Here is a 24,650-nt window from a genome sequence, read left to right on the forward strand (position 1 = left end):
TCCTCCCATCTGCTTTCCCTTGCATGAAAACAGGAGTCTCTTCTGCTGCAGCTCCAACCCTCTTTGGGGCCCTGGTCCCCTAACAGATGGGGCACAGGCAGGGCAGATTCTGGCATGGCATTGGAGTGACTATGGCAGGCTCAGAGCTGCCAAATGAGCCTGAACAAGCAGTCAATTAGTGACAACAGTAGGGTTTAGGGTTAACAGCCTGGGCCAGTTAGGCCAGCAGCTCCAGGTGGACATATCATCTCCCACCCACAGGGCACTGAGGTTCAGGGCTTACCTCCCATCAGCTTCCTCCTACATCCGCTACCTCTCAGACCCCAGCTGAGGAGCTCACTGCAGCACAGCATCCCCTAATGGTGTGTAGGGATCAGCACTGACTGCAAAGGGAGAGTGCCCCCTATTGAGCTCCCCCCTGCAGCACAGTGGCCCCTAGTGCCAGGGACAGCATGAATGAAGCAGATCAGACAACAGGATGGATGTTTTTGTTGAAAAGTTTAATAGAAATATAGATCTCAAAAAATTCCACACACATAAAACCAGCAAATATCCACTGACTGACCCAACAGGACCCAGCCCAGGAGACACCCCACACCCAGGGCTCCTGCCAGTGTCCCCAAGGCTGCAGTCACACTTCAGAGCGGAAAATGCCCTCCTCCTGATAAACACAGGGACCTGATGCCCTGGTGCCTTTTCCCACAAGCCCCCTCTCCTGCCCTATATCCCAGCCAGACTGGACAAAGGCCACTAGCCCCCTAGGCACTCCGTGGGAGGTGACCCTAAAATGGCTAATACTGCCCCCTCCCAAACAATCAGCCCCCTGGTATGTTCAGCCACCGCGGGGGGGGCGGAGGGGGGCTACACAGAGGCACTGGGACGATGGAAGCACCAGGAGGATTTGTGCGTAGGCAACTGAGTGCTGAGAACAGGAAGGTTCGTCACAACTGCTGGACATTCATCCCACCCCCACTCCACTCCTGGACCAGACCTGGAGCCTGTGAGGGGAGCAGTGGTGGAGGCAGCTTGGCGACTGGCTGCAGGACAGCTGCCTTGGCTCAGGCAGATCTGGGAGCAACCAAGAGCTGCCCCCAGGGGAGCAGCCAATTATGGGTGGAACTAGGGCTCAAGGGGGAGATGTCTCCTCCTGGGCAGCAAAGGATTCTGGGCAGAACTAGGACATCTCTGTCCCAGAGAGATCTCTGCTTGGACATGGGTCCAGGAGCCCCAGGGGAGCTGAGGATTCTGGGAGTACCCCTGAGGACATGATGGCTCTAGGAGGATCCAATAGCAGAACATTCTGGGTATAGCCCCAGGGGAGATGCTCCCTGGAAGAGCAGAGGCTTCTGGGAGGTAACTACTCTCCTTGGATACCAGAGGATTCTGGGAGCTCCCCCAGGCCAATGAGCAATACCAAGGACAGAGGGGCCACTCAGTCTCTGGTTCAATGCCCAGCATGGATCTGGACAGTGCACAGCGCCCCCTAGTCCCCATCAGCTTCAAACAGGGCGTCCAGCTCGGCTAGGCGCTGGCGCAGCAGTTCCTCCAGGTTGGGGTGTTGGGGTGGGGCCCGGCGCCCACCTGGCGCTCGCCCTGCCAGCCTCCCCCGGGGCCGGGCACGGCGCTGTTTGCGGGGCAGGCTGCTGTCCTGGAACTCCATGGTGCGCTTCAGCTTGCGCTGGCTGGTAAGCACCAGTGCCCCGTTCCGCTCCCGAGGCTCCTCGAAGATAGTCTCGAAGGTCCTACGGGGGAGGAGAGAGGGCTAGATGGGACCCAGGTGCTTGAGTCCACCAACCCACTCTGTATCCCGGCTGGAACGCCTATAGTACAAATGGAGCCCAGACACCTCGATCCTTACCTACGGTGTCCCCCAACTGGGACACCCTCAGCACAAGGGGCGGGGGGAACGGGGATCGGACTCCTGGGTCCTCCACTCAGGACCAAACACCTCCTGCTGCTTAGGGGGGCAGCAAGTTTGTGGGCTGGACACCTGGGTTCCCAGCAGCAAGAACCAACCCCGGCTGGATTTAACATCCTGCACCCCACCTCAACTCTGAAGCCAGGCTCTCCCCTTCCTGTGAGTTGGAGGAGGGGGGTGCCCCCCTTGTAGCCACCCCCAACCCCTCACCCCCTCCAGCAGCAGCACACTGGGCCCCCTCACCGCTTCTCGGTGGGAGTGCGGTAGTTCTTATTGGTGTAGATCTCCTCCAAACTGAACTCCTTCTTGTTCAACCTGTGATGGGGAGACCGGACTTAGCAACAACGCACGGGAATCCCTTGTCCGTGCCGAGACTCAGCAGCCTCGGGGGTGGGACGTGGAGGCTGGACAACCACCACACGACAGGAATGGAAGAGAATCCTGTGGCCAGCTGTAACTGCTGGGGAGATTCAGAGCTGGGGATAGAACCCAGGAGTCCTGAATCCCAACCACTCCCCTCCCCCAGAGCTCCCAATACCTGACTGGCCGGGGCAGGCCCATTGGCGTGAGGTTGGCTTGCTGTTTGGCTGGGGTCTTGCGGATGCGGAAGCGGGACACTTTCCCTGTGGTTTCTTCCTGGGAGCACTGCAGGGAATGGGGAGAGAAATAGGACAGGATCAGGAAAGATTCCCTTTTATGCACACAGTGAGTGGAGAGTGCCCCCTTCATCATCGTGCCCTGCTGAGCCCTGTCCCGCAGCAAAGTGCCCCCCACCAAGCCTCTGCTCCCCGCAGCACAGCGCTCCCCACTCCCCGCAGCACGGCACCCCCCCCACCGCGCTCCTGGCAGCACAGCGCCCCCTGCTGAGCCCCCCACTCTCCACAACACAGCGCCCCCAGCAGTGCACTGGGACTCTGGGTCCAGCGCTGCCTCCCATTGCTCCACCTCACCTTGGCATCTGTGTGTGACAGCAGAATCCCACCCGTGGTGATGCCATGGCCCCTGTCCCCCTGCTCCGGGCACTGGGAGCCGTCCCTGCGAGGCAAGAAGACCATATGGACCAGGAACCTCTCAGGGCCTTTTCTGGAGGACCAGGCAATGCCATGGCACTAGGAGCCCAGATGCTGGGGCAAGGCAGGATGGCAGTGGGATGGCCTAGGCCAAGGCAGGGTGGCAAGAGGGATGGGGCAGGCTTATCTGGGGCAGGGTGGGGTGGTGAGGTGGTGTTAGGGGCAGGAAGGGGATAGCAGGTGTGGCAGGCAGCAACAGGGTTACTGGGGGCACGGCAGGGGGGCTCAGGGGGAAGTGTTCCCCGGGGCCAAGCAGGGGCTCAGGGGGCAGGGTTACCTGGGGCAAAGCAGGGCAGTGGCAGGCTCCTCGTGGTGGGGTGGCCCCGGGCAGGAGGAATGGGCCTCGTCGCAGCGGGTCATGCACACCACTGGGCTGAGCAGGTGGCGGGAGGCTGGGGAGGGGAAGGGGAAGACCTCCTTGCGCAGGCAGGGCAGGACGGGGGGCGAGGGGTGGCCCCGCAGCAACTCCCGCGACACCTCCAGGCTGCAGACCGTGTGACGGCGACGGCGCGGTGGGCAGGGGGCGGACGCTGGCAATGGGGACGGCATGGCCCAGGGGAAGTCAGGGCAGGAGTAGCTGCGACCCAGGCGGGGCTGGCTGGGGTCCTCAGGGCTCAGGCGCCACTGGCAGATGGGGGGTCTGCGGCTCACAATGCTGTCCCCGTCCCCGTCATCTTTGGCCTCGCCAGGGCCCCTCCTCTCTGCTGGCTCTGAGATGGCAATTTTGACCTCGATGTTCACCCCCTGGCGTGAGCTGTGTGCCCCCTGCTGGCTCGGCCCACTCCGACTCTGAGCTGGCTCCTCCTCGGGGCGGGGGAGCTCCGCCGGCTGCCCCCCACCTTCTCCCTCGTCCGGACAGGGAGATGGTGGGGGGCGCAGGCGCGGCTTGGCCGGGCTCAGGAAGATGTCAGCAAAGGTCTCCAGCTTGGATTTGACACTCTGGAAGAGCGGGGCGATGCCCCAGTGCCGCAAGTTGGGGACTGTGGCCCGGGGGCGCAGCAGCGAACAGATCGGGGGAGGCCAGGCGGAGGAGGAGGAAGGCAGGAGGCTGCCAGATGGCTCAGCTTCTTGTGGGGCAGGATCTGCTGGGAGGAGGGCACAGGGGTCAGGAGAAGTCAAGGGAGGACCACATCCTGCGATGCACAGACAGCCCCCAACAGTGCCGAACCCACTAACCCTGAGCAAGGTCCCAGAAACACCCCCAAAACAAACTCTTGCCTCCCCGGCCCTGTTTTCAGAACAAAGAAGAAATTTTGACTTCCCACAAAACAAGACTTGGGGAAAGCCACATTTTGAGCAAAAAGGTTTCATCCTGATAAGGATCTAAACGTTTTTGTACTGATTCAATCTCTTTAAAAACTTCTTTTTCTATAAAACAAAAAACAAAAAAAAAAAGGTTGCTAAACTCAAAATATCCAAAATAGAATTTTTTTTTTTAACTGAAATTTCATTTAAATTAATTTTTCCTTCTCAAGAACATTTTCGGTTAAAAAACGTTTTAAGGAAAAGTTCAACCCCTGCTCCCCATGGAGACCCACCCCCATGTCCAAGCTCCACCCCCAGCCCCGCCCCTGCATGAGTTGGAGCTCCGCCTACCTGGCTGTGGGCAGCGCTCCCACTGGTCTGAGGAAGAGGAAGATGCTGTCAGCTGATCAACCCTGTCAGGCAAGAGAGAGGAAGTGAAGCTCTGGGGCCAGCGCCCCCTAAAGGGCCCTGTGTCCCAGCCCAGCTGGTTGGTAGGGAAGTGCACTTACGTGCTAGGAGGCAACAGCATCAGCAGATCTTCCTGCTGCAGGCTGGCATCCTGCCAATGAGAGGTAGCATCTGAGCTGGGGCACAGGATGGGGTCCACCCCCCGTACCCAAGGCTGACAGGACAGCGACACCTGGTCAGGGCAGCTTCCTCCTTGGTTGTAAGCCCAATCCCTCCCTCCATTGACCCATCTGGGACAGCACCCACTGCTGAGATCCCCACCCACCCATCCCTGCCCCTCTGGCCTGGGTTCTGGCAGCCTCCCCCACCCCCAATCCCTCCCCCACCCCCATCCCCTCCTCTCTGGGCTCTGGCAGTCCCCTCTAGCTTCCCAGCTGCTCACTGCTGCCATGGGGCACTCCTCCAGTGCCACAGTCAGGACGCGCTGCTGGGCCCTCTCCATGGGCGACGTCACCAGCTCCTTCCCCTGCTGGGAGATGGAGGGAGATGCCCCCGGCCCCCGGCTCTGCTGCGGTGCCCCCTGCCGCAGCAGCCATCGCTTGCCCTGCAGCCGCTCTGACTCAGACCCAGCCGTGCCCTGGGGCAGCCAGCACGATGCAGGGGCCTTATTCTCAGGCCTCTGGCAGACGGGAGACCTTTGCTCCTCAGGGGAGGGTCTGGAAGAATGAGACGGGGCCACGGACCCCAAAGCCCCGTCGCTCACTGGCACAATTTTCACCCCCCCCGGATCTTCAGCCCCCCCCAGAGACTCCCCTTCCCCCCCAATCATCACACCACCAGCACCCCCTCCGAGATCCCACTCCCTGCACCCCTGCCATCAGCTCCACTGAGCCCCCTGGCACCTCATTCCCACATCCCCCCCCCCCCCCCCACTCTCAAAGCACCCCGCTCCCCTTTCCCAGCCTCCCACATGCTGCCATACCTCCGCCGTCAGATCCTCCAGATCCAGCCCCTGCCCCAGAAGCCAGTGACCCCCTCCCCCGGCAGACACCCTGCTTAGTATTTGGAACGTGCCCTGACACATGATTCATCCCCGCTCACCTGTCCATGGTGGGCTCCTGCTGCCTAGGGGTCCAATCTGAACCAGGCGTAGGGCTCCCAGCTGGCAGCAAGGCTTTCCCAGGGAGGGGGTGTCCAGGGAGGGAGGGGGTGTCCAGATGAGCTGAGGAGGATGCGCCCCTTTGGGAGACCTGCTGGGCAAGAGACACCACGGGGTTAAACATGGATCCCATCCCCCCGCCACTGACTCCCAGCTCCTGGCATCTCCTAACAACTCTCCTCAAGAGCCCAGCCTGGCCCCCTCCCATGTGTAATGGGGGCACAAATACCAAGCCGTCCTGCTCTGCCTCCCCCCCTCCCCCCCCCAAGCTCAGCACAGGAGTTTCTGGGCCATCTGGTGGCAAACCACAGCAGGGAGAGAAGGACGTTACGTGGGGGAGAGGCTGGCTCGAGAAATCCATACCGGGGAGCAGCAAAGGATTCAGCAGGTTCAAGGGAGCAGGACAACAGGGCCTGGGAGGGCTCAGGGGAGGTTGGGGCAGGGGGCTCAGGCCACCAGATCTCCAAGCAGGGCCCCCGCCGCAGTCCCAGACCACCCGTCCCCCCCCGCACTCACAGCCCCTCCTTTGGTGGCAAGACACTCCTCCAGGGCAATGGCCAGTACCCTGTGCCGGGCTCTCTCCATGGGCGAGGCCACCAGCCACAGCTCCGCCCCCTGGCCCCACTGGGGCACCCCCTGCTGCAGCCGCTGCCGTCTGCCCTGCAGTCTCTCCGACTGGCGCCTTGCCTGAGGAGACCTGGCCCTGCCCCGGGGCAGCCAGCACAGCGGGGGAGCCTTCTCCTCAGGCCCCCGGGGGGCAGGGGAGCTCTGATTTTCAGTGGAGGGTCTGGAAGAGAGAGATGGGGTCACTCACAGGGGCCATGGACCCCCAAATCCCCCTTATTACTGGCATGATGTTTGCCCCAGGACCCAGAGACCCACAGCTCCCCCCCCAAAAAAAAATCACTCACCCGGCCTAGTTGAGACCATTGCCTCTCATTGTCTCCCACCCACAGCATCCTGTCCTCCAGCATCCTCAGCCCCGAGTCTCCCCCCTAAAACACACCCAGGGGAAGAGGAAGGGCGCTGCCCCCAGTGAGTTCTGCCCAGAGTGGGATAGACAGGCCCTGACCCCAGAGGGGAGGCGGCTGGACAGAGGTGAACCCCCCCACACACCTGTACACGATGAGCCTCTGGCGTCGGATGTTCCGCTCCGAGGCAGACAGCCTGGTACAGCCCCCTGCCAGCGCCCCTCTGGCCACGGGGTGCTCCATGGCTGGCTTCAGCTGGGATGTAGGGGGCAGCCCCCTGGGATCAGGGGTTCAGAGGTCGTCCCGGGACAGCCTCCTGCCTACTCATCCTCCAGCGTGGTCTCCTCTGCCCAGGAAAGAGAATCCAGGGTTACAATGAGCACTGCAAGACCCCCGCCCTGACCCAGCTCCGGGGTGGGGGGCTGGCTGGCTCAGCTGGAGGGGAAATGGGACACAAGGTCTTTCCCCTCTAGGGGGCACCGGCTCTTGTGAAGAGCCCCCGAGGACTCAGCATGACACCCCTCCCCCACAACCTCCTGCATTCTAGGGTTGGCAGCATGGCCACAGTAGCAGAGGGCTCAGCCATGGGGGATCAGACTGGGGGAAGGGGTGTAGATGTGGTGGTGGGGGTGGGCTCTCCTCAGTGCCGGGGGGAGGGGCTGCAGAGGGGGCACATTCCCACGGTGCAGAACCCAAGAGATCACAATGGACAAGCAGAGGGGAGCCGCTGGGAGAATAATTACAGGGCATTAGCGGGCAGGCAAAGCCATTGCTAGCAGTAACCAGAGAGCCCCTTGCGCAGCTCAGGTGTGACCTGACACCAGCTTGGGAGCAGAAGGGAAGCTCAGGAGGTGTGGGGGTTGGGAACGATCACCTAGAGATGGTTTCCCAGGCCACAAAGGACATGCACGGATCCTGGGCAGCGGGGACAGGCTAGAGGGGCCCTGATGGGGCATCTCTCTCTCTTTGTCCTGCCTCCCAGCACTGACCCTGCCTAACTCTGCCCCTAGGACTCCCCCACTGGACCTCCCCCGCTTCAGGTTCCTCCCTTCTCCCCCTAGATTCTCCCCACCAGCCCTCTCTATTTCCCCTCTCTCAGTCACAAAAGCTTATGCTCAAATAAATTGGTTGAAGTGAGCTGTAGCTCACGAAAGCATATGCTCAAATAAATTGGTTAGTCTCTAAGGTGCCACAAGTACTCCTTTTCTTTTTGCGAATACAGACTAACACGGCTGTTACTCTGAAATCTCCCACTCTGGTTACTCCCAAATCTCTCCCCCACTGGGTCCCTACCCCAAAATCCATTGCCTGGGCTCTAGGTCTCTCTCCTCCCCTTGGATCTCTCTCACCCCTCCCCCGCCAACTATTCCTCCTTTCCCTCACCCACCTGCCTCTCCCACACTCTCTTTACTCTCAGCCCCTCCCCCAGGGCTCTCCCTATGTTCGGTCCCCTCCCACACTGCACCCCTCCTCACTCGCCTCCACAAATTGCCCCCCCCGTAGGTGCTCCCTCTCACCATCTGCTCTCCCCCTGGGTCTTCCCCCCATGGCTCCCGTCGCCGGTCCCCCTAAACTGCCCTTCCACCAGGTCTTCCCCATTGGTCCCTTTCTCCCCAGCTGCACTCCAGCTTTCCCCCCTCAAATCCCTCCACCACTTCTATAATCCCAAATCCCCCAAACCACGCTTCCCCCAGGTCTCCCCCGCCATACTTCCCCTTACCCTGATCTCCCCCAATCCCGACCCCTGTTACCCTCCCTCACTGATCCCCCCATCCTCAAAGTGCCTCATTGCTCTCTAACCCCCTGGATCTCCTTCCCCCCACTGCTCCCCCTCCAAGCTCCCCGCTTTGCCCCCCCTTCCCCTCCTCCCGGCTCCCTCCATTGACCCCCTTCCCCCACTGCTCCCCCTCCCGGCTCTCACATTGCCCCCACTCCCGGCTCCCCCATTGCCCCCCCTCCCCCCACTGCTCCCCCTCCCGGCTCCCTCCATTGTCCCCCCTCCCCCCACTGCTTCCCCTCCCGGCTCCCTCCATTGTCCCCCTCCCCCCACTGCTCCCCCTCCCGGCTCCCCGCATTGCCCCCCTCCCCGCACTGCTCCCCCTCCCGGCTCCCTCCATTGTCCCCCCTCCCCCCACTGCTCCCCCTCCCGGCTCCCCCCACTGCTCCCCCTCCCGGCTCCCTCCATTGACCCCCCTCCCCCCACTGCTCCCCCTCCCGGCTCCCCGCATTGCCCCCCTCCCCGCACTGCTCCCCCTCCCGGCTCCCCCCACTGCTCCCCCTCCCGGCTCCCTCCATTGTCCCCCCTCCCCCCACTGCTCCCCCTCCCGACTCCCCGCATTGCCCCCCTCCCCGCACTGCTCCCCCTCCCGGCTCCCCCCACTGCTCCCCCTCCCGGCTCCCTCCATTGTCCCCCCTCCCCCCACTGCTCCCCCTCCCGGCTCCCCGCATTGCCCCCCTCCCCGCACTGCTCCCCCTCCCGGCTCACCGGCTCTCGCTCGCTCCCGTTCGGTCTCCGGCTGCGGCTCAGCCTCCTCCCGCCCCGCCCCGTTTCTGTCGACGCTCCACAGCCCGACCCCCCGCGGCCAATGGCAGCGGGCCTTGCTCCCGTCCGCTCTCAGCCAATGGCCGCACGCCTTGCTGCCCGGGGGTCCCCGGAGCTTGAAGCCGTGGGGACCGCCATCTTGGCAAAGGGAGAGAAAGAAAGCCGTGTCACGGCTCAAGCTGAGCCGCCGCCATCTTGGGGTGGGGCAACAGTGTGTGGTGGCGGGGTGGGGGGGGCGGTCAAGGGGACATAGCGGTGCCGCCATGCGGTGCTGCCATCTTGGATTAGGGCATCGGAGGGAGTGAAGCAGTTTCAGGGCGAGGCCATCTTGGATGAGGGCGAGAAGCTGCGCATTTAAAGGGCCAGGCGACCCTGGGTGATGGGTAGGGTGACCAGATGTCCCAACTTTATAGGGACAGTCCCGATTTTGGAGTCTTTTTCTTATATAGGCTCCTATTACCCCCCATCCCTGTCCCAATTTTTCACACTTGCTGTCTGGTCACCCTAGTGATGGGGGCTCCGGCCAGTCCCCATCCTGGGAGCGTGGGGCCCCCGTTCTTTGTTCCCCTTGGACCCATTTACACATCGCCAAATTAAAACACGTGACGAACTTCCCACCCATGCAGCTCACTCTGATTCAGCCACCTGGCCTCTTCCCGCTTGACCACTTGCCTCCCCCCGGCGCGTGTCCTCTGCAGACTGTGCCAGGGGTTCCCTTATGTCTCCTTCCAACACGTTCCCATTCTGGGGCCCCGACTCGATCCCTGCAGGGCTCCCTGGAAAAACACCAGGCCAATGACAAGTCCCCTGTGCCATGTTCATTTGATGCCAAGCCAGATGGGCCCCTTGGTTTGCTCCAGCCTGGCAATGACTTTGTGTTTGTAAGGACCCCTTTTCACATAGGCACTAGTCCAGTGGTTTTCAAACTGCGGGTTGCGACCCAGCACCGGGTCGCAAAATGTAAGGCACTGGGTCACGGTGGCTCTGGTCAGCACCGCCAACCGGGCCGTTAAAAGTCCCGCGGGTGGTGCTGCCCGGCTAAGGCAGGCTAGTCCCTACCTGTTCTGATGCTGCGCTGTGCCCTGGAAGCAGCCAGCAGCAGGTCCGGCTCTGAGGCGGCATGGCCACGGTTCCCGGCCAATGGGAGCTAGGGGGTTGGGGGTGGTGCCTGCAAGTGTGAGCCGCGCAGAGCCGCTTGCGTGCCTCTGTCTAGGAGTCGGACTTGCTTCTGGCAGCTTCTGGGGCACAGTGCGGTCCACGGTGCCTGTCTTAGCTCCCCTACTGAGCCGCTGACTGGGATCCGCCCGAAGTCAGCCCATGCCCCAACCCCACACCCCTATTCCCTGCCCCAGCCCTGAGCCCCCCCCAAACCTGGAGCCCCTTCCTGCACCCCAAACCCATCATCCCCAGCCACATTCCAGAGCCTGCACCCCCAGCCCAGAGCCCTGACCCCCTCCTGCACCCCAGCTCCCTGCCCCAGCCCAGAGCCCCCTCTCACATCCTGAACCCCTCATTCCTGGCCCCACCCCACAGTCCTCACCCCTGCACCCCAACCCTCTGCCCCAGCCCTGAGCCCCTCCCACATCCCAAACCCCTCATCCCCAGCTCTGTTGGGTCATGGGCATCAACAGTTTTGTTCAACTGCGTTGCCAGAAAAAAAGTTTGAAAACCACTGCACTAGTCTGACTATCACTGTGATGGGATACCTGTGCTGTTCCTAAGCCCCCACTGTCCGTGTGTAGGGGGGAATCCCTCTCCTACAGAGAGTACAGGCCATCTTCCCCCAGGCATCTCGTTACCCGAAAGGATCCCTGTAAACATTTTCCCTTTGCTTGGATCCCACATCACCCAGACTGAGAATAGGGCTGGGGTTAAAATCAGGGCACATTCTCTGTACAGAATTCTTTGGGGGAGATTTCACCAAGCGCCACCTTGCCTGTTTCCTTCCCCTGAGCAGGATTCCCTGTCCCTGACCCAGCTATAATCTCCCAGATGGAGCGAAGGGAAGAGCCGAGCATCCCAGATCTCCAGGGCTCCAAGGAAAGGGAGATCCTGAGAGGATCCCACACAGATAAGGAAAGAGTGACACCATCTCAAAGACTGTCTGGGACTGAAAGGAAAAGCTGGGACCCCAGTAAGGCCACCAGGAGCCCCCCAGTTCTGTCTCATCTCGCTCAGTATCATTCCCATCAGGTTCCTGTTCTCATGGCAGGCGTCACTCCTGGATCCCACCCCTGGCAGGAGCCCTCCCATCTCCCAGCCTTTCTCTGAGGCCTTTCCTGGGCTCTTGGGACAGACCCGGCCCTTCCTTTCCCCTCAGGGAAGGGTTTGGGGGGATTCGTTTCCTGCCCATCAAGTTTTCTGCTCAGTGACAAACCCCTTTGCTGCCCCCTCTCTCCCCAGCACAGGGAATGAGCCCTGGCTGGATTCTTTCTGCCTCCCAGCAGGTGCCAGGATGGAGGAGAATCACCAGCAGGAAGGGCCTGCAAGAGCAGAGCTGCATGGGATATCCCAGAGCCCCGAGCTAAAGATGCAAGCGAGTCAGGACAAGATGGACCCCAGGCCAGGGGAGGAAAATCTTGCTTAGAAGGAGAGAGAGAACATGAAGAGATGTCCAGAGAATAAATCTCGTGAAACACCAACACACCCACATGGGTGATCACCCTGACTGATGCCCCGACCTTGGGAAGGGCTTTGGCGGGAGTGTGATGCTGGCTCTGCACCACGTGGCTCTCACTGGGAAGAGATTCCAGGCATGTCCTGAGTGTGGGTGGTGGTCCAGGCAGCGATAATCCCCCTCCAAGCACCAAAGTGCCCATGCAGTGAGGAGACCCCATCAACATCCTGATTGCGGGAAGGGCTTTGGTGTCTGCTCCATCACTGCCAGACCCACCCCTACAAGTGTCCTGACTGTGGGAGGGACTTCAGCTACAGCTCCAACCTGGCCACCCACTGGTCATCCCCGCCGGAGAGGAGCCCTACAAGGGCACCAAATAAGGGAGGAGCTTTGCTGAGAACTCCCATGCCCTGCAACACCAGCATACCCCCCTGAAGAGTGGCCCTCCTAGTGTGGCTGTGGTGACAAGGCTTCTGGTTGGTCTTGCATTTCACTCAACACTAGAGGACACAGCGGGTGCTGGAGCAGCACTACAAGTGTCCCGAGTGTGGGAAGGGCTTCAGGGAGAGTGATGGGCCAGTTGAGCATCAGTGCACCCACATCAGGGAGTGGCCACAAAGGTGTCTTTTCTGCAGGAGGGGCTCCCTGCAGAGATCCAACCTCCAGGAACACAAGCGCACCCACCTCAGAGGCAGATGCCTCCTCTACCCTGACTGCAAGAGGCGCTTTGGCACCAGGACCACCCTGATCCAGCACCACCAGACCCACACAAGGGAGAGACCCTACCCATACCCCCAGTGCAGGAGGGACTTCCACCTGAGATACTCCTTCACTTTCCACTGGAGGATCCACACCAGGGAGAAACTGTCCTGATGCTCTGAGTGTGAGGAGGCCTTCAGCCTTAGCCCCCAGCTCACAAGGCACCAGAGGAACCACTGGGGAAAGGAACTGGGGGTGGGGCTGTGCCAGGCTGCAGGGGTTGAAAAATCCCACCACGGAGAATTCTACTTCAGCAGAACTCCCCTCACCACCTGCAGCTGACCAGGGACACAAGCCAAAGGCCATTGACATCAATGAAGTTGTTCAGCTGTTGATGTCAATGGAACATCCCTTACCATCTGCAGCTGACCAGGGGCATGGTGAGCCAAAGGCCATTGTTGGTCGCTGGTGTGAGCGGAGGTCTGGCCATTGACATCTGTGAAACTTCTCTCACCATCTTCTCTCACCATGCAGCTAACCAGGGGCACAAACCAAAGACTGGTAACATCAGTGGAGGCCTGGCCATTGACATCAGTGGAATTGGCTTCACCGACTGCAACTGACCAAAGGCATCTTCCAAGATTCTGAGGAAAGAGTGACCCAGACTCTGGGAGGCACCATTCCTTCCAGGGCTGGGGAATCAGGCCAGCAACCTGGTTCCATTTTAGCTTAATCCACTTCCAGAGCAAAAGGATCTAAACTGGTTTAAGCTAAACTAGATCAAGGCCCTCTTATACTGTACTAGAATGGAGCATCCGCCTGGGGAGTTATTGTGGAATAGCTATCCCCAGTCAATTTCCTCCTGTACGTGGCCATAACACAGTGCTAAGATATCATCCAGACCCCTCCTTAGGCTTCAGACCTTGAGCTCCAGTCCAGGCTGCAACTTCAAAGTGCTGTCTACACAATATTTCAAAGTACTAGCCCAAGCCCTGTTAACCTGAGTCTGTTGAACCAGGCTGGGAGGCTCACTGCGGCAGGCTTACATTGCCGTAATACAGATCACAATTAATAATAATAGTCTTCATCTTCCTTAATTTAGCAGGTGCTCCAGTGCCATTGTTTTCCCTGCACAAGAGTTTTAGAAAGCGTTGATTAGATGGAGCTAAAGTCACACCTTTCAATCCCAGACAAGGCCAAAGATTAGAACCAGGGTCCGGGCATCTCTCAGATGTTGTTTGCCAAATATTGAAAATGACCATTTCTGGATCAATCTACTTCCCTCTTGTTTTGTCTGGTCCTTATCCAAACATCCCCTTTTGCCATGCAAAGTTTCCAACATGTTTCCAAAAGTGTGATGCTTCTGCATAAAAAGAACTAAATCTCTTAGACCTTGCCTTCACGGAAAAAGTTGTAAGTGGTATACTAGTAAAGGGGCACAGCCTACCCCCATGCTTATGGGCATTATAGCTTAGGATCCTGCACCTGAATCTGAGAAACAACCACCTCTATTCCTATTATTAGCCAATATCATATACATTTTAGAAGGCTTTGTACGTATGCTAAGTTGCATAACCATGAATCAGACTCCCCAAATGCCACGCACTTATGCTAAGCTTTATTGTGGAAACTTCTTAACAGGTGAAATGTATGTCGGCTTGACAGAATCAGATTTTTATTTTTTTAATCATTTCCATGGATAATATTGATGGTGGTTTTAAAGCATTCCTCCCCTCCCCCCATTTTTATCAGTTTACAGTTGTGCAAAATTCTGTTTTAAGCATTTTTTTCTCCTTTTGTCAGTTTAAATGTCCACAGTTGCAGGAAATTGGGGAGAGGGCAGACAATGGGGATGGGCAGACAATAATTATTTAACGACAGATGTTGAGATTCACAACGTTACAGCTTTATAACTAAAACACAAATTGCCAGGATCACATGTCATACTATACAAAGTAAATATCCTTGGATCGAACTTTTCTTTCTCAAGCAGTGTTTTTCTTCTTTTGCATATCTGTACATTTTGATGGTTATCCATGGAAATAGCTTTTCATCAGTTTGGGTGTGTACGGCTAAATCAACATTTACCAATAAAAATGTCATCCTTCCAAGCCTCACTGTATGTGACCTCTGTTGTCTGTGTATGCAGAACCTGTCAGAAGCAATAGCAAATATAAACAGAGTGCCAGGCATGGCTGGTTATCTTTTAGGGATAATTGGTACAGGGGTCTTTAACTAGATACAAGCTAGAAATAATCGGAGCAGGTGGTCTTTGAACTTGAAAAATGGGTACAGAACTAGATAGGAAAAAGGGATGGAAGGTTTGTGTTGATACAGGGGAATTTGGGAAATGTTGTATCTGCTGTACACAAAAGGGTTATGAATATGGGCAGAAGTGAGCTCATGCTTTTGGGACAGTTTAATGCAGTGATACTCAGACTGAGGCTCGCGACCACAAGTGGCTCTTTAATGTGTCTCCTGCGGCTTTTTGCAGCACAGGATACTAAAACACTCTGTGATTTCATTATTAATCAAGCAGGAAGCTTCTACTATGTTATTAACCAATTGTAGTTGATAAAATAATAATACTGGGTCAGTTATTTTGCGGTAAGAATTATATATACATATATATAGAGAGAGAATGAAACAATGAATTCAGACTCCTGTGGCTCTTTGGGGTAATGTTGATCGCGAATTTGGCTCCTGTTCAGGACTGAGTATCGCTGGTTTAACGGCTCTTCCCTGCAGGGGGGTAAGGTCTGAACACCTCTGTCTGTGCTGATTTCTCACTGTTTAGTGAACTGATGGAGCTGAGTTATTTGCTATCTTATCAATAAGGGAATTAAGGGAATTAAGCCACCAACACTATAAAGGTAGGGGACTAGCTGCACTGGTATCAGATATTTTTATGTTGGTGTAACTACCTCTATGCTAGCGGTTGTGCTGCTATATTGATTTTAACATCACACCGCAAACTGACATAGTAATATCTCGAGAAAAAGTGTGTGCAGAGCAAACCTAGTGGACAAAGCACTAGGGTGGGACTCTGGAGATCTGGGTTCTATTCCTAGCTCTGCCAGTGGGTGACCTTGAGCAAATCACTTCATTTCCCCGTGGCTGTTTCCCCATCTGTAAAATGGGGATTGTGATGGATTGTACCCCTAGGGTGCACTCTGGGAGCCATTGGAACCACTGTGCCCCCCCCAACCATTCAGCTGGGTTGGCCTCTCTCACACTGCTCTGTTGGTGACTCAGCCAGCCTCTCCAGGCCCTGTTAACACCCCACAGAACAGCAGGTGATGCAACATGCCTACCTGAGTGCTTTACCTAAGCCACTCATGGATCAACAATGGCAGCGCCAGCCAGCTCCCCAGCCTTGCACCCCTGCTGGAGTATTCACCCAGAATTATACCATCTTGCACTGCACAGGGATCTGTACAATCCAAGCTCATTAATATAGTTCGCTTCCCCCTCGATGTGGAAAAGATTTGCACCGTGCCTTTGATAGCTGAGCTGAGATTTTCCCCACTCACTTCACTGAAAAACACATGGGTTACGATAAAATATAAAACAAGTTTATTAACTACAGAGAGATAGATTTTAAGTGATAGCAAACAGATCAAAGTAGATTACCTTGTAAATAAACAAAATCGCAAACTAAGTCTTATACAAACTAGATTGGATTTGAATCAGCAATATCTCACCCTGTCTGATGATACAAGCAGGCTTACAGATTCTTGAGGCACAAGCTGCACCTGCCTTGCAGCTTGGATTCCCCTCCCCCAATCAGAGTCCTTTGTCTTCCAGAGCTTCTTTCAGGTGTTGAGTTGTGCGGGAGTGAAGACCAAGTCATGATGTCACTCCTCATCATTTATAGGTTCTTCCAGCTTGCCGGAAAGTCTATGCATGTGACATGGGGAGTCTGCTGCATTGGCCAAACATTCTCCATTGCCTACGTGCTCCCTCCGAGGAAACTTCCTTATACAGAGTTCCTGTGCTAGTGGATTCTTCCCTGGATGGGTGTTGATGACAGCAGTTAACACTGTCTGGCTACTCCATCGCTGTACCTGAAAGGCTAGTTGTGGGTGTTTTCAACTTCACAACATCTTTCAGTAATACATACAATGACACGTACAATCCAACAGGATATTAATGTTTGACAGATCAAGACTTTTAGAAGGATACCTCACAAGGCATGCATTGTACAAAACATATTAAAATTATAGGACAGTGGTGAATATGGAGGTGCCAGGGTGTCACAGGGATAATGATACTGCCCTCTCTTGTAAAGTGACCTGAGATTTACAAATGAAAATAACAGCTAGGAATTATTATTACTATCATAATAAAAATCTTGGTCTTGCCAGGCCTGGAGTCTTCAAAACTCATGAAATATATCCTAAAAAAAAAATCATAAAATTGGTTTAAAAATCAGGAGAGATCTCTGTATAAACAGCCCTCATGCCCCATACCAGAGGTGGCTGCATCTCAGATTCAGGTGCAGGATCCTATAGAAACAGCTCCCACACTCCACCTCAGAGGTGGCTGCATCTCAGCAATGGGTGAGGTATCCCTGTATAGACAGCCCCGCACCCCACTCCGAGGTGGCTACATCTTAGCATCAGGTGAGGGATCCTGTATAAACAGCCCTGCACCCCACCTAAGAGGCAGCTGCATCTTAGGGTTAGGTAAGGGATCCCTATATAAACAGTCCCCACACTCCACCCCAGAAACAGCTGCAGGGTGAGGGATCCATGCAAAACAATACAAACAGAAACACCAGCAAGGAGCACTTAGAGCCTCACAAGCTTGTCCGATAATGTGGTCTCACATTATTCATAACTGGGGCCCTCCCAAATTCACGGCCATGAAAAACATGTCATGGACCGTGAAATCTGGTCCCCCCCTGAAATCTGTATGGTATACAGTAAAAGCACACAAAATACCAGATTTTAGGGAGGGAGACCAGTGTTTCTCAAATTGGGGGCCTGATCCACAGGGCGTTGCAGGTGGGGGAGGTCACGGTATTGAGACCCTTATTTCTGTGCTACCTTCAGAGCTAGGTGGCCAGAGAGCGGCAGCTGTTGACCAAGTGCCCAGCTCTGAAGGCAGCGCCCTGCCAGCAACAGCACAGAACGAAGGGTGGCAAAACCATACCATGCCACCCTGACTCCTGAACTGCTGCCTTCAGAGCTGGGCGGCCGGAGAGCGGCGGCTGCTGACTGAGGGCCCGGCTCTGCAGGCAGCAGCTCAGACGGAAGGGGGCAATACCAGACCAGGCCACCCTGACTTCTGCGCTGCTGCTGGCCGCGGCGCTGCCTTCAGAGCCGGGTTCCCGGCCAGCAGCCGCCGCTCTCCAGCTCCCAGCTCTGAAGGCAGAGCCGCCACCAGCAGCACAAAAGTAAGGGTATCGGTACCGCAACCGCCTCCCCCCGCCAACACACAATAACTTTGGGCCCCCCGCTCCTTTTTGGGTCAGGATCCCTACAACACCATGAAATTTCAGATTTAAATATCTGAAATAATGAAATTTACTATTTTAAAAATCCTATGACTGTGAAATTGACCAAAATGGACTGTGAATTTGGTAGGGCCCTACTCATAATTTCTCCTCTTGTATCTGGATAGCACAGGTGTAAGGAAGCTCTGTTACATACTCTCGGCCCATTGAACGTCTTAACTACAGAGGGTTCTTGTGTATATTCATCACCTTTCCTGGATCTCTTTTGTCACCATCTGCATGTCTCACATCGTTGTGTGGTAGTTTTGAGGAGTCTTCTGCTTATATAAGAATTGAAGCAGTGGGTCAGGACTCCTGGGCTCTAACTTCTATCGGCAGGTCTGGGGGGAAAGGAGTGGGGTCCAGTGGGTTAGTGTGGGGTCTGGGAGTCAGGACTCCCGGGTTCTACTTCTATCCCTAGCTCTCCGGGGAAGGGAGTGGGGTCTAGGGGGATAGTGTGGGGTCTGGGAGTCAGGACTCCCGGGTTCTACTTCTATCCCTAGCTCTCAGGGGAAGGGAGTGGGGTCTAGGGGGATAGTGTGGGGTCTGGGAGTCAGGACTCCTGGGTTCTACTTCTATCCCTAGCTCTCGGGGGAAGGGAGTGGGGCCTAGGGGGGTAGTGTGGGGTCTGGGAGTCAGGACTCCTGGGTTCTACTTCTATCCCTAGCTCTCCGGGGAGGGGGGTCTAGGGGGATAGTGTGGGGTCTGGGAGTCAGGACTCCTGGGTTCTACTTCTATCCCTAGCTCTTGGGGGAAGGGAGTGGGGTCTAGGGGGATAGTGTGGGGTCTGGGAGTCAGGACTCCCGGGTTCTACTTCTATCCCTAGCTCTCGGGGAAGGGAATGGGGCCTAGGGGGGTCAGGGCTCCTGGGTCCTGGTCCCAGCTAGGACAAGCGTGCGAGCTAACCACTGCAGAGAGGCGGGGGGATCGGAAGTGCCTCTAACCAGCGGTGTCTCCGCAAGGCCCGGAGAAGAACGGGTTAAACCCACCGCTCTCCTGAACCTTCCGCTTCCCAGGGAGCTGCCAGCCGCGGGGCCGGAGCAGCGCCGGGACCTTCCTGTCCAGCCCCCGCGGAGCCCGGCTCCTGGCCCCGCCGGGTGTGCGCAGGGCTGCGTGCCCGGCTCGGGGGGCAGCGCCAGCGGCAGGAAATCGCTGCCCGGAGGGGACCCGAGCCGAGCCCAGCCCAGCTTGGTTGAGCAGCCCGGGTCTCCCCCACGATCCCCGGCCCGGATCCCGCCTCCCCCCAGCAGAGCGCGGGGCCGGGGTTCAAGCCCGGGCGCGTTCTCTGTCCCGGGGGGGGGATTTCACCGAGCAGCGCTCCCCGGCCCGGGCGCGATCCCCCGCATGGAACCAGGGGAAGAGCCGAGGGTCCCGGATCTCCCGGGCGCCCAGGAACGGGGGACCCCCAGAGGCGCCCCCCCAGGTGAGGAATGAGCGACACCGGCTGGGAGTGAGGGGGGAAGCTGCGGTCCCAGCCAAGCCAGCGGGAGCCCCCCCCCAGTTCTGTCTCCACTCGCTCAGTAGCGCCCCCAGCCGGCGCCAAGGAGTGTCCCTGTTTCTGGCCCTTCTCCCCAGGGGTCAAGGGCACCATCTCTTGAGAGCGTTTGGCTTCCAGGCCCCACGGGAGTCCTCTTGGCTTCTGGAGATCTAGCCAGCTGCAGGCTCCTTCATTTAGCCTTGGCCAGGTGATCCGGCCGCTCACCACCCATAGGGGTTTTCCTCGGGTGCTCAGCCTGGCTGGTAACCTCCCCACTTCGCAGGGAGGATGCTGGCTAAGCCCTTGAGCGCCCTTAGTCCCCTGCTGCCTTCCCACGATCCCCATGTGCCCAGAAGGCGAGACGGCGTCTCCCACGGTGCTCTGGGAAAGAATCACACAGCAAGCTCAGCTGAGTGCAGCACAAAGCATTGTGGGATGTGCCCCCCAGAAGCCCTGGCATTGCAGCCCACCTGCAGGGGGAAAGGCAGCACCAGAGGGTGCAGTGACTTGGGGGGCTGCTCACACTGGAGCAGACATACCCTCACTCATCCCCCACATCGCTGCCTCGATAACTAGACTTGGTGGCCTTGGTCTGGATGGGGGCACTAGATAAACTAGGCCAGGGGAGTATTCGGAAAGGCTTGTGGCAGGCTGATTAGTGTCATGGACTGGAAAATCAGAGGGACCATCCATAGATCCCTAGATGGTTTGCCAAAAGTAACCCCAATGGTTGTCCAGCCTGCCCTTCCTGTGTAGCCCAGGCTGGAAAGCATCACCATGGGACTCTCATAGAGGTGGGCTCCTTTCCCCTGTTTTACAGATGGGAAAACTGAGGTACAGAGAGGGAAATGGACTGCCCAAGGCCTCCCAGTAGCAGAGCCAGGAATAGAACCCAGGACTCCTAGTGTTCTATCCAGTAGCCACACTGTCTCCCTAAAGAAAGACAACCCAATCTCCATGTAATGGAAAATCCATCACATCCCTTGGTAAGGCTGGTCCACTGACTAAATCCCCTCACTGTTAAGAATCAGTATCTTATTTCCAGTTTGAATTACTCCAGCTTCAATTCCCAGCTGTTGGGTCTCGTTCTCCCTTTGTCCAGTAGATTATAAAGCTCTCCTGTCTCAAAGATACCAGAGAGAGCTGTATCCTGGGAAGGAGTGACTCTGAAAAGGACTAGGGGAGGGGGTAATGATAGACAGCTCATCTTCACTTGGTTCCCAGACATGCTGTAGTGAAGCGAGCTAATATGATCCTTGGGTGTATGAGCTAGGGAATGAGGACGTGATATTAGCTCTGTATACAGCACTGGTGATGCCATTACTGTCCAGTTCTTGGGTCCGCACTTCAAGAAGGATGTTGATAAATTAGAGAGGGGTCAAAGAAGAGCCACGAGAATGATTAAAGGATTAGACAACCTGCCTTAGAATGATAGATTCCAGGAGATCAATCTATTGAGCTTAATAAAGGGAAGCTTAAGGGGTGATTTGAGCACAGTCTGTAACTACATATGTGGGGAACAAACTTTTAGTAGTGGGCTCTTCAGTCTAGCAGACAAAGATCTAACAGGACCCAAAGGCTAGAATTTGAAGCTAGACAAATTCATACTGGAAACAAGGTGAAAATGTTTGATGGTGAGGGCAATTTACCATTGTAACAACTTACGAAGGATTATAGTGGATTCTCTATCAGGGGCAATTTGAAAAATCAAGATTGGGTGGGGTTGTTTTTTTTAGAAGACCTGCTCTGGTTCAAACAGGAATTATCAGGGGGGACGTTCTCTGGCCTGTGTTGCACAGGAAGTCAGACTAGATGGTCCCTCCTGGCCCTAGATTCTATGATATTGTCTTCCAGTGACCGTGATCAAGTCACTTCCATTTCTTTGTTTGCTATAAGGCAGGTTATCCAGAACGGACAAATCATTCTTGTTGCTCTTCTCTGAGTCTTCTCCAATTTGTTAACACCTTTTTTGAAGTTGTGGACACCAGAACTAGACCCAGGTTTTGGACGATTGGATACTATAAACTGCCATGTGATAAGGGAGGATTCATAGATTAGGATGAGTAGACACAACACTTAGGTTAGGTGACTTTCTCCCTTCCCCAGTCCTTCATAACCAGATTAAACTTTTCAGACATATTAATGGGTGAATGCCAAATTCCTTTGCTGGCCCCTCATCTCCCCTCTGGGAAGGATTTGAGGGGGGTTTTGCTTCCTGCCCATCGGGTTTTCTGTTTGGTGACAAACCCCTTTGCTGTCCCCTTTCTCCCTGTCACGGGGAACTGGATTTTCTCTTTCTCCCAGCAGGTGTCAGGAAGGAGGAGGAGAATCCCCAGCGGGAGCCACACAGGCCTTCGCAGAGCCCCGAGCAGGGAGAGGCCAACAGGGTGGGATGGCAGGGGGAAGAACTCCAAGGGGTGGAAAATGGATTTGGCCTTCTCAGTAGCATGTCTGTACCCCAGAGATTGACCATCTGTGGGCAATGTGGGAAGAGCTTTAGCCAGTATTCGGACCTTATTAAGCACCAGCGGATCCACACGGGGGAGAGACCTTACAGCTGCTCCCAGTGCGGGAAGAGCTTCAGCCAGAGCTCCCACCTCACCAAGCATCAGCGGATCCACACGGGTGAGAGGCCCTACAAATGCCCTGACTGCGGGAAGGGCTTCAACGACAGCTCCTACCTCCTGCAGCACCGCCGCACCCACACGGGCGAGCGGCCTTATGAATGCCCGGACTGCGGGAAAAGCTTCGGAGACAAGTCAGGCCTTACCCGGCACCAGAAGGTGCATCACGGCGAGAGACCCTACAAATGCCCTGACTGCGGGAAGAGCTTCAGCGACAGCTCCTACCTCATCCAGCACCAGCGCATCCACACGGGCGAGCGGCCCTACAAATGCACCGAGTGCGGGAAGAGCTTCAGCCGGAACTCGCACCTGGTCCAGCACCAGCGGGTCCACACAGGGGAACGCCCCTACAAATGCACTGATTGCGGGATGAGCTTCAGCCACAGCTCCACCCTGATTGGGCACCAGAGGACCCACCGTGGCGATAAGCCCTACAAATGCCCCCAGTGCAGGAAGAGCTTCCGGCACAAGTCAACCCTGGTGAAGCACCAGCGGACCCACACCGGGGAGCGGCCCTATAGCTGCCCCAAGTGTGGGAAGAGCTTCAGCTGGGGCTCGGCTTTCATCAAACACCAGCGCACACACACTGGGGAGCGGCCCTACCAATGCACCCAGTGTGGGAAGGGCTTTGGGGACAGCTCAGCCCTGATCCAGCACCAGCACACCCACACCGGTGAGCGGCCCTACAAGTGCCTCGAGTGCGGGAAGGGCTTTGGCGACAGCTCCACCCTGAATCAGCACCAGCGCACCCATTTGGCAGAGAAACCCTACAAATGCCCAGAGTGCGGGAGGAGCTTCATCCTCAGCTCCCACCTTGTCCGGCACCAGAGGGTCCATGTGGCCTAGAGTCCCCATGCGAGGCCAGTTCTATTAACTGTTCACACCTCTTTAGGAACCTTAGAAACCAGGCCTCCTGAGAGACCAGAGACCAGGCCTCTTTAGGGACCAGGCCTCCTTAGAAACCAAGGAACTTGGAGACCTGGGACCAGGCCTCCTTAGAAACCAAGGAACTTGGAGACCTGGGACCAGGCCTCCTTAGAAACCAAGGAACTTGGAGACCTGGGACCAGGCCTCCTGAGAGACCAGAGACCAGGCCTCTTTGGGGAGCAGGCCTCCTTAGAGACCAAGGGCCTTGGAGACCTGGGACCAGGTCTCTTTAGGGAGAAGGAAGCAAGGTCCTTAGGAATCACATCAGCCCAGAGACCTGACATAGTTTTTCCCCTGGGGCGAGGCACAGCCCGTCCGACTCCAGACTAGTGATGTACCACGTAGGCACTGCGATATGGGTGCAGTGTGTGTATGGGTGGAAGGGGGGGACGGGAATGACTGAGGGGCCCACAGGTGGAAATTAGTTGAAGTGGGGAAGGAAGTGAATGTGGGGGTCCCTTCTGCCCCAATCAAGATGCGGCTATTAGAAATGCTTAGAGGCCACAAGGCAGGGTTCTCAGCCTGGGATCGCTGCCCCTCAAAGGGGGTCATGGTAACCCTACCCCTTTCTTGTTGCTAAGAGGGAGGGTTCCTGGCTATATGGCAGTGGGATCCTGGTAGGGAAAAGGTGAGAATCCCCACAGTAGTGAGGTAGTGATCTCTGAAGGACATGGGGCCTTTTGTCTGTGCCCGCTCCTGGGTGGGGTGTGGGAGACCTGTTCCTTCGTTCCCCTGGAACTCCACAGCTCTGGACCTCACTCTTTGCTCCTTTCCCTCTCCCAGGGGCTGGGGAAGGGAAGTATTGGGAGCCATGGGGAGGGGTACGTGAGGCTGCTGGAAACTGGAGGGGGCTGCTCTCAGAGGCCAGACAGACATATGCTCCCAGATGGCTGGGCAGGGGGTGAGGGAGCATCTAATCACCTTCCTGGTGGCGTCTCCAGCACCTGGCTCCTCTCTCCACGGTGCACAGACCTGCTAGCTCAGGAGCCCAGTGGCACCTGGGGAACGTCCGTTCCTGAGCTAGGGGCAGCTGGCATCCCGCCAGCCCCACCCTTGGCTCTCGGTTCCTAGCAGGCACCTGGATCCCACCCCCCCGCCTGGTTTTGATGATGATCCAGTCTGCTGTTGTGTTAGTCAACTGCATCTGTTGGAAATAAACTTCCCCACCGGGATCTGCCTCCCCCCGTCTCCGTGCTGAGGGCCCTGTCTCAGAGCTCAGTGTGGCCTTGGACATGTTGTTCTCGCCTGCAGGGAAGCTCAGAAGCTGGCTTGGGCTCCCAGTTATCACGATTTGCCGCTCTGATCCTGACGTAAACCCCAGCAGAACACTGTCTCGTCTTGCTCGGTATCATCTTCATGGTAGGTGTGGCTCTCAGCTCCCTCCTGCCTTGCCTGACCCCTGGCAGGAGCCCTCCCCTCCCCCAGCCTTTCTCTGAGGGCTCAGAGAGTCATAGAGATGTAGGGCTGGAAGGGTCTTCGAGAGGTCATCAGGT

General features: G+C 56.8%; 2 protein-coding genes across 6 annotated transcripts; one reads left to right on the forward strand and one right to left on the reverse strand.

Annotated features, from left to right (window-relative positions):
• Positions 1-479: 479 nt before the first annotated feature.
• On the reverse strand, positions 480-9,422 carry PRR14 (proline rich 14). 5 transcript variants are annotated; one of them, XM_077820640.1, is made up of 12 exons: positions 9,257-9,420; positions 6,917-7,117; positions 6,365-6,587; positions 5,743-5,891; positions 5,084-5,357; positions 4,743-4,792; positions 4,585-4,646; positions 3,266-4,073; positions 2,869-2,953; positions 2,457-2,563; positions 2,162-2,233; positions 480-1,742 (listed from the first exon to the last, which is right to left on the reverse strand). In XM_077820640.1, exons 2-12 carry the CDS (start codon positions 7,012-7,014, stop codon positions 1,484-1,486), a joined length of 2,187 nt encoding a protein of 728 aa, XP_077676766.1. In that variant the 5' UTR covers positions 7,015-7,117; positions 9,257-9,420; the 3' UTR covers positions 480-1,483. The 5 variants fall into 5 exon arrangements, with proteins under 5 accessions (XP_077676766.1, XP_077676763.1, XP_077676765.1 ...); XM_077820637.1 differs by having other exon boundaries at positions 6,317-6,587; positions 9,257-9,419; XM_077820639.1 differs by having other exon boundaries at positions 3,266-4,070; positions 6,317-6,587; positions 9,257-9,418.
• A 7,668-nt stretch (positions 9,423-17,090) lies between these two features.
• On the forward strand, positions 17,091-23,577 carry LOC144266046 (uncharacterized). Its single transcript, XM_077819185.1, has 3 exons — positions 17,091-17,191; positions 19,146-19,552; positions 21,914-23,577. The coding sequence occupies exons 1-3, from the start codon at positions 17,091-17,093 to the stop codon at positions 23,074-23,076; spliced, it is 1,671 nt and encodes a 556-aa protein (XP_077675311.1). The 3' UTR covers positions 23,077-23,577.
• Positions 23,578-24,650: the final 1,073 nt, after the last annotated feature.

Source organism: Eretmochelys imbricata, chromosome 6 (genome assembly GCF_965152235.1).
Source record: "Eretmochelys imbricata isolate rEreImb1 chromosome 6, rEreImb1.hap1, whole genome shotgun sequence".
Taxonomy (NCBI): Eukaryota; Metazoa; Chordata; order Testudines; family Cheloniidae; genus Eretmochelys; species Eretmochelys imbricata.

Bases quoted from the DNA above. Each gene is read 5' to 3' on its own strand.
- PRR14 (XM_077820637.1), bottom strand. From the start codon at position 7,014: ATGGAGCACCCCGTGGCCAGAGGGGCGCTGGCAGGGGGCTGTACCAGG. The intron at 6,588-6,916 runs GTGTGTGGGGGG...TCTCTCTTCCAG, and splicing joins CAGAGGCTCATCGTGTACAG to ACCCTCCACTGAAAATCAGA. The intron at 2,234-2,456 runs GTATTGGGAGCT...TCCCCATCACAG, and splicing joins GGCCTGCCCCGGCCAGTCAG to GTTGAACAAGAAGGAGTTCA.
- LOC144266046 (XM_077819185.1), top strand. From the start codon at position 17,091: ATGCCCCATACCAGAGGTGGCTGCATCTCAGATTCAGGTGCAGGATCC. The intron at 17,192-19,145 runs GTGAGGTATCCC...TCCGCTTCCCAG, and splicing joins TGGCTGCATCTCAGCAATGG to GGAGCTGCCAGCCGCGGGGC. The intron at 19,553-21,913 runs GTGAGGAATGAG...TTCTCCCAGCAG, and splicing joins CCCCAGAGGCGCCCCCCCAG to GTGTCAGGAAGGAGGAGGAG.